Source organism: Passer montanus, unplaced genomic scaffold (assembly GCF_014805655.1).
Source record: "Passer montanus isolate IOZ18808 unplaced genomic scaffold, ASM1480565v1 scaffold59, whole genome shotgun sequence".
NCBI lineage: Eukaryota > Metazoa > Chordata > Aves > Passeriformes > Passeridae > Passer > Passer montanus.
Window position 1 is genome coordinate 3,853,624 of NW_024370926.1, and position 15,038 is coordinate 3,868,661.

General features: G+C 42.2%; 1 protein-coding gene across 2 annotated transcripts in view; it reads left to right on the plus strand.

The window, feature by feature from the left end:
* The window catches only part of CRHR2 (corticotropin releasing hormone receptor 2), a 142,561-nt gene that overhangs the window by 70,833 nt on the left and 56,690 nt on the right, over positions 1-15,038 (plus strand). For both annotated transcript variants that reach the window (XM_039726560.1, XM_039726561.1), the window contains 2 exons: positions 5,804-5,889; positions 12,659-12,765. In XM_039726560.1, coding sequence (XP_039582494.1) covers positions 5,804-5,889; positions 12,659-12,765 — 193 coding nt within the window. The remainder of the gene's footprint in view (positions 1-5,803; positions 5,890-12,658; positions 12,766-15,038) is intronic.

Below are 15,038 nucleotides of genomic sequence, written 5' to 3' on the forward strand. Positions count from 1 at the left end.
CTTGTGAGCTAAATAAATGGCTGTTTCCAAATCCATTTATTCAGCTCAGAAGATGGCATCCAGCTTTAATCATGGCACTGAGACAAAGCAGGGTTTCTCCACTGTTTCTTCTGATTTTACAGAGCAGCATATCACAGAAACTATTTTAATTTATATCTAAGGGAAAAATCTCACTTACTTGGGCTTCTTCTCCATTGGAAAATTTGGCATAAACACCTTCATGCTGAGGGCACCATGGGCTGCTGGGCTGTGCCCTGAAGCCAGAGTAGGAAGGGATTGGTGAGATGTGGACAAGACTGGCTGCACATTGATATTCTAAAATTACAAAGCTGAAATCCACCTGTGGCAAATACACAGAAATTGTGGAGAAATTGGCTAGAAACCTAGCCTGAAAAGGATGGCAAATTGCTCAGCTAGATCAGAGGCAAAACTGGTTCAATAGTTGTCTTAAAAGTGAGGAAAAAAATGTAGATATAGGATAACAGTGAAAAATAATCACAGTGGGGAGATTTACCAGTCTGTCTGTAATAGTTGTACAGAATAATTAGTGAAAATTCCTGGGGTTTCCACTTTCTCATCTGGACTGAACAAGTCCTGTGGGTAGGGAGGTGGATGACATGACCCACTGTGCTCGTGCCAGGTGTTCACTGCATCTGTGAGTCTGTGCCACAGTCACCCCTAACCCCACTTCCCAAACCCTGTGTGTTGTAGGGAGTGTGTTCAGTGGGGTTCTGGTTTTCTGATGGATGGACCCTTCATTTCAGCTCAGCTGACAGCTACCATAGATCAGCAAGCTGCCAAAGCAGCCACATGCCCTCAGCTCAGGGATTAACAGGCTGTCTCATTTATTTATTCATTTTCCTGTTTATTCCCTTCACTCCAGTAGCTGGTGAACTTGGCTCAATATTCCATGGCCATTCTATAGAATTCAAGAGATGAAAGGCATAAATAGCCAGGGAAGTCACATTTCCATTTTAATGATAGCTGGAAATGTAAACCTTGTCAGAAAGTCATCTACATGAAACATGGCAAGACAAGTAAAATCTCTTTCAAAAGCAGCTTAGTTCCACTTGTCAGGGACAAGATCCATGACAGCAGTGCTTGCATCCAGTGTCTGGAGTTGTCTTTCACTCACTTATGACTGGGAGGAAGTGGTGAACTTCCTGCTGGGAATGACATCCACTTACCTTCACCCAGTGCTCCTGTCTCCTGTTTGTGTCGTGCTTTTAATGGACTTTTACTGACTAAACACAGGGCTCCACCAGGCCAATCCATACATATTGAGTTACCACTACCTGAAAGGCTTTGTGTTCTTCAACAGGGTCAATAAAAAAAGAAAAATACAAAAGTACCACTCATCAAACATTTCCCTTTGCATACCCCATTCGGAAGTGCAACATCATCTGCAGTTAGAAATGAAATTAAGGGCTAGGAATGCAACATCATCTGCAGGCAGAAATGAAATTAAGGGCTAGGTTTTACCTCATAAACTGATGTAGAACACTGTACCTGAGCTGTGTTTTAAAGCTGTTCCAGAGGATAATTTCATGCAGTTAATCTCAGAACTACAGGATGGCTGAGATCCACCTGCAGCCAATTGCCGTGGGGCATGTCTTAAAAAGTTTTTAAGTATCTTCAAAAAGGGAGACTCCACAACCTCCCTGGACAGCCTGTTCCAGTGTTCTGTCACCCTCACAGCAAAAATTTGTCAGTGGATTCTAAGGAGTAGCCAGATCACAGCTGGGATGACAAATACTGGATGTTGCTGCTCCATTTTCTGTTCAGACATGCACTGAGGGCTCCTCAGATGAGTCTCTGGCAGTGTTGTTAGTAAAGTGTAATAAATCGAGGTGGGATTCATTTTACATTAGTTCAGATGTGTAAAAGACACGTTTCTGTTTGGGATAAAGGTCCTTGAGCTGATTTGTGAAAAACTGCTCTCATCCCATGCAAGTTTTCCCAGAATCAATCTGGTAATAGTGGTGCTGAGTTGAGAGAGTTATGGGAAAACTGAAAACAGAGTTTGGATGTTCCCCCCCTTTACCAAACACCAGAGTGTGAGGAGTCCTTCAAATGAATAAATAAAATCTGTGAGTTTCTCTCATGTTCTTCCATGTCAGATGAAAATCACTTTCCATTATTCTTGATGTATGGGCTCAAATCTGGGTGGATCAACTTTTTCTTTTTTCCTTTTTATTGAAACTACAAATATCCTGGAGTTCCTTAAAAGTCCTGTTTGCCCTGCAAACAGAGTTGTGATTATCACATTCTGGGTTTTTTTGATAAATGCAATGCTTCTATTTGGGTTTCTAGTATAAGACTTTATTAATGTGGTAAGAGTTTTTCTTTATTTGACTTTTTATAGTATGTATTGTGAATCTGTTAAAATTGTGGTGGTTACCCGGAAATCTGTTAAAATCTGTAGTCATAAGGTACTAGATCATAATTGTAGAAAGTGTTCTTTAATAGTTGTTTGACGTAGGGAGAGTTTAAGTTACTCTCTTTTATTGTTTGTTTTAAGTTTTTAATTATGTCGTGTGTCAGTGGTATTTTTTTGGGGATTTGTATTTTGTCTGTTATAAAATAACAGACAATACAATACTATAAAACTCACAACTTATAAAACTATAATATAAATAAGAAATAATAAACATCTAAATCTGAACACAAAATATCATCTCAAACCCTTCAACCCAACCTTAACAAAACCAAAAAAAACCCCAAAAACCAACAACGCAACACTAATTTTCTTCTCATTCAAAGAACTTTTGCTCTCCACCTTGAATTTCTCAATTGCTCTTAAATGGTTCTACTAAGAATATTTATTCCACTAAGAATAAAGTTCAGGCTCTGTGTAGCGTGGGTGTGTGGGCATGTGTGTATAAATACATAAAAGTGAGACATTTCTGTGGGTGTTAGATTGTTTATCTGGCTGTATTCTGTGAAGAGCCATAAAATAATAGACTGAGCTGGACTTTCCCAAGAGCTGGAGTCAGGGAGAATTGGGGATCCCAGCTGAATTCCTGCCAAGGCTTTGCTGTAGCCATGCTCAGATTTTTTAACCTACCTTTTTGTGATATGGAATGAGGTTTTTCAGGGGTGGAGACCCCTTTTGCATCACCACAGAGTCCAAGAGAGCTGTGAATGCTGCTGCTGCTGTGTGTCTGGGCTCTGACTGCTGTCCTTGGCTTTCCTGGTGGAATATGACTCTGATCAGCACCCCTGAGTCAGCCCTTGGGAAAATGGGATGATGCATTTGCAGCCTGGAGGGGCTGAATCCATTCTGTGAAAGCTGGAAACCCTGAGCACTCCTGGATATTCCTTTCTGTTCCCTTTTTCCTCCCTGCCTCTCTCCTGCACTGGTGATTAAGCAGAAGAAACCAAGAGCCACAAATCTACAAAAGGAAATCAACATTTTTAAAGTGGAAGAAGACACCATAGACTGAGGCCCAGGAGTGAATATTGGATGATGTGTCAAGAGCTCTGTGCATAAAGGCTGAGTGCTGCCTCTGCCATCCTGACTCATCTACTGCTCATTATTCATTTGCATGAACATCAAATCTCCTTGTCCAGTTGTGTTTTACAATAACAATATATTATTGTGTTATACAATAACAATATATTATGTTATACAATAATAATGTATTATTATGCAATAAACAAGTGCAAGTGCACACAGAGCACAAATAACCACATGTTGTAACCACCAAATCTCTATTTGGTGTACTCCTTCTTGAGAATAAAGTCAGGAAGGAAAGGGAAATTATAAGAGAAAGTGTGCTGAGTTCTTCAGTATGTCGTTTGTCTAGGAAAATGACATACTGATTTTGCACAATTGATTTTCAACTAGGAAAAAATAGTGCTAATAGCTATAGTTTTTATTATTAGCTCTTGTTGCCCTAGAAAGATCATGTAAGTATTTTTTTTCTTCTTGGATGTTTATTGTTTGTTTCTACAGTGGAGTTCTCCATTATGAGTCTTCCTTTTTTTTTTTTTTGGTGGCAGTCATGAAGAAGAACTGAATTTAATCCACTGTGCTTCTGCACACAGTGCATGAACAAGAGCTGCTCCCTCCAGGTGCCTCCAGTGAGGCTCTTACCTCACCCAATAAATGAGATGTTTCTCCTTTAAAGCACTGGCTAAAAGAGCTGCATTTTGTCATTAGAAAAGAGGGAGGGAGGGAAAAAAAGGGAAGGGAAGGGAAGGGAAGGGGAAAGGAAAACCTTTACTTTGGGGTATAAATTAGCAATGACAACTGGAGTTTGGAATGAGAGATTCCCAGAAGCCAGATCTGCTTGCTGCTGGTGTTAAGAAGTGGAGGAGATATCTTGTCCAGGATCTCCTCCGCTGATACTGGAGGAGATGAGGAGATCCTGGGCAAGAGAAATTCAGAGTTTGATTTTCCCCCCTCCTGTTCATGCCCTCACTGTGTGGGAGCTGTGCTGTGACAGCTCAGAGAGCTGCACTGATGTGGATTTTACATCCCCAGTGCCTCACAGGGTGGATTGTGTTTGTGCTCTCCACAGCTGAGCTGGAGGGATACAACCAGGGAAAAATGAAAGAGTCAGAATGAGTAAAACAAAGGTTTGAATTAATAAAATAAGGGTTTCATATGAGCAGTACCCTGGAAGTGGGACTCAACATCCAACTAAGCATCAGCTCATCTGGAGAGTCAGGAGTTTGCTACAGAGGCTCAAAATCAGCAACAATTCTGCACAGGGAGCTTCAGTACTGGCCAAAGGAGGGGACAAATGCAAGGGCTTTTAGGGATTCTAAAACAGATTCTACCACCTAAACCCCACTCAGACTGTTTTGTTTTGTTTGGCCTTATCACTCCAAAAAGGAACAGTGGAAAAGTGCAACTAGACACCAGCAATATGAAATTCAGTCATCTCTGTGGGTACAGTGTCATCTGGAGCATCTGCAGGGACTGTTATTTGTTGACTTCCCTTCTGAGTAAGAAAAAGGACCTTTTCAAAATCTTTTTACCTTTTTCAAAAGCACCTTTTCAAAAGTCTCTTGACCTTTTTCAAAGGCTGGTGTCAGCAGCACATTTAGGACCATCTGATTTTCCTGCACTAAATGACCATGGCAAAGGCCCAAAAAGAAATTGGGTAAAGGGCAGCAACAACATCATGAAGAGCCCATCAGGAAGTTGCCTGTATTGGTCCTTTGGGGATCTTTCTGGATTTCCTGTTTTATTTTAATTCTCTTGTTTCTAAGAAACAGTTCAAAATAAGAATGGAAAAAAACCAAGAACCTCTTGCTTGGAAATGGACGTGCCTTTGAGGAGTGGAGGAAGGTTTGTACAGGAAAACTGCAGTTTTCTCTCGGAATTCCTTGGGATGAAGAGAGTGCTTGCCAGAAATTGAACTCCTTTCTTTACCCCAATATTGCCACATGTAGTTCACAGAGCCCTGCGGGGTGATGTTGAATTTGCACATTAAATCTCTGCTTCAGTAATTTGTGATTTTTACTTTCGATCTGTGAGAACTGGCACCTTGGGAGAACACCAGGAATGGTTTTAGTTGCAGTGTTCTCATACCTTTGCTGTCTACTGAATTGATACTCTGTAAGAAAAAACTATTAATAAACACCTTTAAATACTCATTGCCTGTAGATGTGTTTGTTATTTATTTCTCCTCTTCTGAGTGGGTTGCTGCAGTCGTCACAGAGGTGAGATAAGTTGATTTGCCTTGTAAATAATGTGTTTTGTCAGTCTTTTCTTGAACCTGTGAAATGTCTAGGCTGTTCTAAGTCCAGCACAGAGTGTTCATCTCTCTTTTATTTTGGTCTGTACCAGGAAATGCCTACAGAGAATGCCTGGGCAATGGGACATGGGCTTCCAAGATAAACTACTCTCAGTGCGAGCCTATTCTGGATGACAAGGTCTGTATTTTTCCCTTCATTCTCTCAATGACATTTCTCAGCATAAATGAATGCAGAACTAAACTTAAGGTTAACGTGCTAATTTGGGACCTCTGAGAGAGATTCCATTTCTGTCTCTGCAACAAAACCTCCCTGTGAATTGAGGCAAATCATTTATCCTCTCTCCATATCCCCTACTCACATGGCTTTTTTAAAAAGGATGCTTTATCTCACTCTGTCCCTGATGATGTGTGTTTATGCAGATTTTTCCTAGCTTTGTTCAGAGCCTACAGCTGCTACAGTAAATGTTAGCAATAATAACAATAAGACCTAAAGCCTCTTTGACACTAAAAAATAAGTTCTACCAGCTGATTCCACCCCATATCTGCCCATTCTGAGGTCTCATCACAAGTGACCTTTATAGATCTCAATGTCACTTCTCCTTAAGCAAATATAGAAAGGGGCAGCAACAGAAAAAATACATAAAAAGTAGACTCAGGACCCAGCTGTCTTTAAGAAATTGAACCAGTCTTGCATGATATAAGAGTTATCAGATTTAAATTAGCATATGGGATTAAGTTCCTTCAAGGCTGTGAGGAATTATGCAAAGCCCTTTTCAGATGTCTCAGAGGCATCATAGCCTTCCTGCTCTGTGCAGAGAGCTCACCATGCCCTGATGTGAAGCTCAGACCCACACACTAAAGCAGCACAGAATCTGAAAAATATAAAAGCTGAAACCTGAGGCATCATTGGGATTCATTCAACTCATTCTCTCCTTGCAGTTGTGCCATGCCAGGGACAGAGAGGAGGAAGATGAGATCCCACATTTAGAACTCAGGGGCTCTCTGTGCTGATGAGCCACCCCAAAGAGCCAGGATGTGCTTTGGCTGTGGTGCAGCATCCATCCTCTAAGATCCAGTGTGGTCAGTCTGGGTTTTCTCTAGTTAATCACAAAACAAATAACAAATAAAACAAATAAGAACACACCAGCTGCCAAGGAGGAACCTGTTCTTACCCCCTGGCTAATTTAATCCTCCCTCTTTTTTCCTAGAGGCTTCTAGGAATTAACAAAAGTTGTGCCAGAGGGACAGTGGAGAGGCTCCCAAGGCAATTTAGGCCAACCTAAGCTTGGACCGCCCCAGTGCAGCTCCTCATTCCCATATAAAATGAGAAGCTAACTTTCTGCTGGGTCATTTTTTTTGATGAATCAGGTCCCTAAAGCATTTCAGTGCAGCTTCTAGGAATTAACAAAAGTTGTGCCAGTACCTGACTGCCATACAGAGGGACAGTGGAGAGGCTTCCAAGGCAATTTAGGCCAACCTAAGCTGGGACCACCCCAGTGCAGCCACTCATTCCCATATAAAATGAAAAGATAACTTTCTGCTGGGTCATTTTTTTGGATTAATCTCAGTGCCTTGTTGCAGGAGTGCTGGGGCCAGCACAAGCTGGGAGACTGGGAAGGACAGACTGACCATGTCTTAAAAGTGAGCAAGAGAGGGGATGTGGAGCACTCAATATCTGTGGTGTGGTTTTGAGCTGGGAGCAATGAGCTGCAGCCACTCAGGAAAAGGCTGCTGCATTTTAATAACACTGGTTATGTTGTTTGCACGGCTCCCAACAGTGGCTGTCTGTGCACAAGCAAATACAGAGAGGTTTTACTTTAAGAGGATGGAGAATTGTTGTGACTTGAGGACAGGATTATTCCCTTTACTCTGTTTTTGCTTTTAAAAACTTTGCAGCTATGGTGATAGCTTAAAACTCCTTAAATAGCATGTTTCTTAAACAGATGAAAGTGCAGATGTTCCCCCACCCTTGCTTACAGAGGCTTAAAAACTCATTTATTAGATCTTTAAAGATTTGTGACAAGCTTTGCAAATATTAATATTTGTGAATATTTTTGAAATCTCTCATAATGCTCAGTGTTACAGATGAATACTTTGTGATCTCAAAAAAAGAGATAGAAACAAGGAACAATCCCCACAGATTTTCTCCATTTTGATTAAAGGTGAGACTCAGGCACACAAGTGGGTCTATTGTTATTTACTGAGTTTAGCAGATGCTAAACATCAGCCTGGGGGTAATGCCCTGTGACTTGTGTTTATTTTTAATCCAAAAAAACCAACACTGCTTTTAAGCTTGACCACTCACAGGCAGAGTGCTAAGAATCACATTATTTTAATTCAGTGATTGATAACAGGGGACAGCAACAGGACTTTTCAACATCCATCCCATCTTTTATGACAGTTTTGGTAATGTAGCAATAGAAATTTTAGGCTTTTTTCAGCTGTGGGTCAGTCTTAGGGGGCATCAGCTCAGTAAAACCCATTCACTGGGTTATATTAATGCATCATTGCTCTGCTTGTGGTTGAGACCTGTGGCAGTGGCTGCTAAAACTGCTCTGGGACTGATTTGCTGCTGGATTCCCACTCTGACTGAGACCTAGTTCCTTAAATGTAGTTGTGTTGTAGTTTAAAATGTCCTTTGGAATACCTGTGTCCTTCATTTCCAGAGAAGGGAACAGAGCTGGGGAAGGCTCTGGAGCACCAGGAGAGGCTGAGGGAGCTGGAAAGGGGCTCAGCCTGGAGAAAAGGGGGATCAGGGAGAACCTTGTGGCTCTGCACAGCTCCTGACAGGAGGGTGCAGCTGGGTGGGGGTCAGGCTCTGCTCCCAGGGAACAGGGACATGACCAGAGGAAATGGCCTCAAGTTGTGTCACAGGAGGTTTAGACTGGGTATTAGTGAAAATTTCTTCTCTGAAAGGGTTTTCAGGCATTGGAACAGGCTGCCCAGGGCAGTGGTGGAGTCACCACCCCTGAAAGTGTTCAGAAAACTTGTGGATGTGGCACCTGGGGACAGGGTTTAGTGGTGAACTGGGTGGTGCTGAGGGAATGGTTGGAGTCAATGATCTTAGAGGTCTTTTCCAACCTTAAAAATTCTGATTCAGCAGCAGCCATGGAGGTCCCACCAGGACCAGCTGGGAATCACAAATGTCCCCAGGGCACCTCAGGAGACACAAGGTGCCTGTGTGTGCACAACTACTCCTAACCCTTCCCTTGGGTGGGTGCCCAAGTGTTGGTGTCCTCCTGTCAGACTGATCTCACCCTCTGAACAAAGAGCTGGCTCCTCCTCCAGGCACAGGAAAAAGACACAGAAATAATTTTGATCCAGCTGGCTGTTTGGTGGCACGGTGTGTGACAAATGGAAAGATTCTCCTCAGCCCACAAGCTCCTATGTTGGAAGGGCCTTCACTGCATCCGACACAAATCTCTGCTCTTAGAAGAAAAGTGAGCGTCTCAGGCAGCACAAGAGACATCTTAGCCTCAAAAAAGAGCTATAAACCAGGAACTTTGGTGTTGTGGTCTGTGGCAGCTGTATGTGAATTTGCTTCTGCTGATGTTTTGAGGTGGCTTCAAGCTGAGCAGCTGAGTTAGCACCACGCTGAGCTCAGGCTAATGTATCCTGCACAGGAGCACGGTCACTTCAGCCACAGCAGCTCCCAGCTGGCTCAGGACGGGAAAGCAGTGAGCTCAGAGTCATCTGGCATGACAAAGATACTTCCCAGTTGCTTCTGCAAGTCTTTGGAGAGGTGTCCTTAAGCTGTGCTGGTGCTGAGATCATCCTGGCACCGGGAGGAAATTGGAAGTGACTGACTGGCAATGGCGTGTGGAGCCTCCCAGGGAGACATGAGCTGTAAACGCTGGCAGGACCTGTCAGTAAGTTCTGTTGGAGGAAGCAAGATCCGTGTCAGATGGTCTGAGAGTGCTGTTACTAGGTGGTTATTGATTCAAATCACTCCCTGAATTGTTTAGGGCAGGTTAAGCAGTCACGTTCCAGCTGGAGCAAGGGGAAAAGTGCCCTAGACAGAATGAGTCTGTCATTAGCCTGGAGGCTGCCTGTGGGGAGCCCAGCATGCCTCAGATGTGCAAAGAAAGTGCAGATAAAGACATTGTCACTCCTCAGTTTAGAAGCTCTGGAGACACTTCTGCCCTGCCTGGTGTAACATGATTGTCACTCAGATGTGCAAAGAAAGTGCAGATAAAGACATTGGGCTGTCACTCCTCAGTTTAGAAGCTCTGGACACACCTCTGCCCTGCCTGGTGTAACATGATTGTCGTGTCCAATGTCATGGAATGGCATTGCAGTGGTGTGACCTGCTGTGGTTAGGGGGTAAAACCATCCCTGGATTCCCCATCTCTGGATTCCCCATCCCTGGATTCCCCATCCCTGGATTCCCCATCCATGGAAGTGTTCCAGGTCAGGTTGGGCCAGGTCAGGGCTCTAGTATTTGGCATTCCTGACCATGGCAGAAATCATTAAGGTCCCTTCTGACCCAAACCTTTCCAGGATTCTATGATCTCCTTCTCTAGCTCATTTCCAATCTAGCAGCCCCCCTCCTAAGCCTGAACAGAATTTAAATCTTTGTTTTAGTGGAGTGAATCTTCCTGAAAGCAGAAGGATATTGGGTAACAGGAGAAGGTTGTTGACATTTTAAATGCATTGGTGTCCAAGAGGGCGAGCCAGAAAAGAGCTGTGCAAGTCTTTTACATGAGCTGAACTTTGGGGAACAAACACATGATTTTCTGGGCACGTGCTTTTCAGCCCTGAAGATGTTGCCTCCCATTCCAGCACAGGTGTAGATTGCATGTAGGCTGGTGGAAAGTGATCTTGCCACCCTGTCAGCTTAGTTTTCCCTAAGCACCAAGGCAGTTCTTGTTTCTGTGATGTTTGAATTTGCCTTCAGGAAATCTTATTAGCATCAGAAGCAGAAAATATGAAAATCGTGCCTGTTTTTCCTTCAGCATCACTGCATCAAACAGGAGATTCATAATTTTGTTTTTTCAATTAATTTTCTCATGTTTTGAACCACACCTTCTTAAAATTTGAGTGAAGTTGAAATGGTGGCCAGGAGCCAAAGGAGGGTCAGACTTAAAGACCAGGAACCTTGTGCTGGAAAAACACAAAGTTTGCCATCTTCCAGGAGATTTCTAGCCCTAAATGAGCAATTCTGAAAACAGTTCTTAGTCAGATGGTTTTGAGTTTTGATGGTGCTGTGAGAAGCAGTGGATTCAATGATCCTTTTAGATCCCTTGAGATGTTCTGGGATCCTCTGGCTCTGTCAATTAAGCACGAGAGTCAATGAGCCCTGCAGTTTGCCAGGGCAGTGTTGAATAAAACAGCATTGCGCAGGTAGGCACAGCAGGTCAAGTGAGTTTTCTTTCTCTTCAGGTGTCCCCTTCACTGAAGGATCAATAAAACACAGTGTGGAATTTACATTCTGTAGCTTCGTTTTGTTGCTTTTTTTCTTTTCACCTCCAGGCAATTCAGAAAATGGGCCCGTGGATGGGGAAGTTTATTTTAGGGGATTTTATAATAGACTTTAAAATACTCTGCGTGGTTGAGTTGTGTCCAGAAACAGCACATTACTCTGTGAGCTGAAGATGCAGGCAGGTTTCATCACAAAAATGATTCCAAGAGAGCTCCCTGGCTCTCTGGCAAAGTGCTGGAAGATGCTTATCTTCACAGAACAATGGAACAGATGAGCTACAGCTGCTGCTTGTAGTTTCAGCCAAACATTCATTCACTGGCAAATTCCTTTCACTGGAGTAAAATGTTAAGGGAAATTGTAAGGGAAAAAAATGAAAAAAGAAATTTAACCAGAATTTTTTTAAGTGATGCTATTTGTAGGATTTTACTTTCATATTTTTATCACAAGAGAGGAAATGTAGGTGGTTGGTTTTTAAGAGTCTTGTTCTTCTGAAGGAGGGCAACATCCCAATGTGGGGAAAGATCTGCTTAACTTGAAAAGAAATAAATGTCAAAACTAATAATAAATATATTTTTCAGGGGCATTTAGTCTTCCAGTAACAAACCTCTTTTTAGCCATCTTCAGTATTTATCTAAGTAGTGTCTTTCTACTTCTTCCTAGCCAGGCAGAGAGAGGAGATGCTTCTCCTTTCTCCAAAGCCAACAGCAGCCCACCAATCAAGATGTTTCTGCAAGGCCAAATTTTGATCACTAAATCCCTAAATTCACTGGTTTAGATGGGAGCACTTCTGTACTTAATTTTATGTTTATGGGATCAAGAACTTGCCAACAATCTCCCCCACACGCAAGGAAATAGACACTAATACAGAAAATTTCACCACATATTTGGGTTGCTGCTAAAAACAACAGGATCCCTGGTTTATCAGAACTGAAGGGACACCACTGGGTGCCAGCTCTTTTAGTCTGCTTTGGTTTGAAGGATTAAGATCACAGCCTCCAAGGAATGTCCCTCAGAGGAAAATCTGCCTGTATGGGAAGCTTGTTATTTTTTCTTACTGACATTTTTGTGTGAAAACCAAGCCATTTGAGTAGGAGAATGGCATAACCTGGCTCATTAAGACCGTGCTGTTTCCTAAGAAAATAATGTTTTATAACTTTTGCAACTCTGAGAAGATGCGTCTTTGGTAGGTTTGTCACCTAAAATGACAGAGGTTTAAAATAAAAAAATCTGAGGAAATGGAAAAAAAAATAATTAAAAAAAAAAGGGAAAAGTGGGGAGAAAATAACTTTTTTTGCAGATATTTGTAAGAAACTATGGACAAATGCCAAACTGAAATGATACCAAGCCTGTACTTGTGTGCCTGGGCAATATGTTTGCCTTACACAGAGGCATCAGCCCTGGTACTATTATGTCATTATTAAGTTGAGAAAAAAGTAATGACTATTTTCTGAAGTGCTAAACTGTTCCTGAATGCCCATGCTTGGAGACTGATGCTGATTTAATCCTGTTGTCTCTCTACCTGCAGAGGAAGTATGCGCTCCATTACAAGATTGCTCTCATCATAAACTACCTGGGCCACTGCATTTCAGTAGGGGCCCTCATAGTTGCCTTTATGCTTTTCTTGTGCTTGAGGTGAGTAATGTGTTTGCATGTTTCTAACTCCACTGGGTGACATTTTCTGGGTTGCTCCAGCCCTCTCCTGACTCTGTGCAGTCGTGGATGGTCCTGAAAGTGATCATGGCTTTTATATTCCTGAGCACATCCGTGGTTTTGCTGACTAATGTGCTGGGTGAGCTCCTCCTGAGCGTAGGAGCTGGAGCCTGTTTGGGTCAGGGGAAGAACTGAACATGAGTTACTGATGCAGAAAAAAAAAAAAAAAATCAGTGAGCACACTGTTCTTCATTAAGGGAGACCAAGATCTGAGTGTGTCAAGTTGCAAGTTTTAGGGCAAATCTTGTTTTCTCACAAGGCAGAACATGGTAATGTCTTGCATTCCCTGACAGCTAAAACCCAGATCTAAACCAAAGGAGACAGAACAAAATCTTTCCATTTTGCTTTGGGCTAATTTTGGGTTTTCTTTCATTAAAGGGCTTAGAAGTTTTCTTAAATAAAAAGAGGAACATCATTAGTGGAGCTTAATCCCCAGCAGTGCTCATGAAATGATGAATGCAAATCAAGGAGACTGCATAGAAACCCTTCCCTGATCTGGGCCAGGGTGCTGAAGGGAATTTGGAAAATGGAGATGTCAGAGAAAGCAAAGTTAGGGCTACAGGGAAGAGAAGGGACAGGAGGAAAGGTAAATTAGTGGAAAACAAGTAGATGTGGATCAGTCATCACATGTATGTCCACAGCCTGAATCACAGAAATGTATTTTCACAGGAGTGGCCTATGGGTTAATTCTGTGCTGTTTCTTGGATTCCATGCCTGGCATTCCTGCATCATTTGTGCTGTGCTGTCCAGGAGAGTTCAACCTCAAAACCAGCTCCACTGAGTTCTGTGCAGTGATAATCCTTAAGAAAAACCCTGTTCTAATAGCAGAGGATAAACTGTGGGTGGAGGACATCCTCCCCCTGGCCAGGAGTACAGCAGGATGATTGACAGTGACCCCAGTGCAAGAATTACTGTTTTCCTGGAGCAGAGCATCCCCAAAGTCTTAGCTAAGTCTTCTGAGCATTCCTAACAAGGCCTTTTCTAATAACAATAGGAATCTTTTCGCACTCCAGCATCTATAAACAGAATAATCTATGCTAATGGAAGCAAAAAAAGCACCTTAAAACATTAAATGGGAACTTTTATGATGCATCAGTTTAAACTTCCATTTCAAGCCCTCTACAGTGCATATAAAGCTAATTCCCACAGTGCTTGGAGACCTGAATTAATTTGCACTGAATAAAGAATGCAAATTATTCATTGCAGGAGCTATATTCCCTGCTTTTATGCTCAGTCTTTTATAAATGCTTGAGTAAATAACACAAAAACAATTAGGTAGGATGATATAAATGTTATCCAGCTTGAAACACGGAGGTGGCTCACCTGCATTCTTCTAAATTGTTCTTCTGTTATTTAAACTTTAAGGTTTAAATTTTGCTGTCAGCTTCAACATTAGAAACAACAACTGAGTGGTGGCAATTAAGAATTTCCCTGTACACGCTGTGAAGTAAGATAGTCCATCCCTTCAAATTCACATTGTGTTGTGTAAAATGTGTCCAGTGTGCAGCCAGAGTTAACCAGCATGAGATTCTTCAGGGTCTGTCAATATACATCCATTTTCCAAAGTTCTAGAGATGTTTCAGTGAAAGCAACCCAAATTCATGTTTCCTTACAGGTTGTCCCTACCCAGATTTTGGGTTATAGATGTCTTCATCACATTTACCTCTGTAAAGTGTCCCAAGAACAAATCTGTTTTGATAATCAATTTCTATTATTAGGTGTAAGAGCCTAAATGAGAGATGTGGGCTCCAGGCGGCTCTTCCAAAATGCAGTTTATTACATGCAAGATGTTAGAGCAGTCCAGGGTCGTGGGCGACAGAGCCTGTGCCTAGAGCTGTCAGCTGCAGCTGCAGGCAGGCCTGGAGACCCTTAGTTTAGGTTACAAATGCATTATATACTTTTCTTTGCTGAGCATCTTAATACAGTAGAACCAATCTATACCTTAACTTTTATCTATAGCCTATCATTACTAATACAATTACCATATTCATGTTAGTATTCTCCAATCACTAAATGTTAGTACATTACAGTTTAAGCTAGAAGTTGTTCTTCAGTTTTCTTGCAGTGGAAAATTCTGAGACCTTTTTTCTACTTGCAACATTTGCTGACTTGTTTGCCTGTGCTATCTTTCTGCTTGGTAAAAACATCTTCTTGTTTGAGGTGGGTTTATCCTTTGTTCTGAGTCATAAAAACCC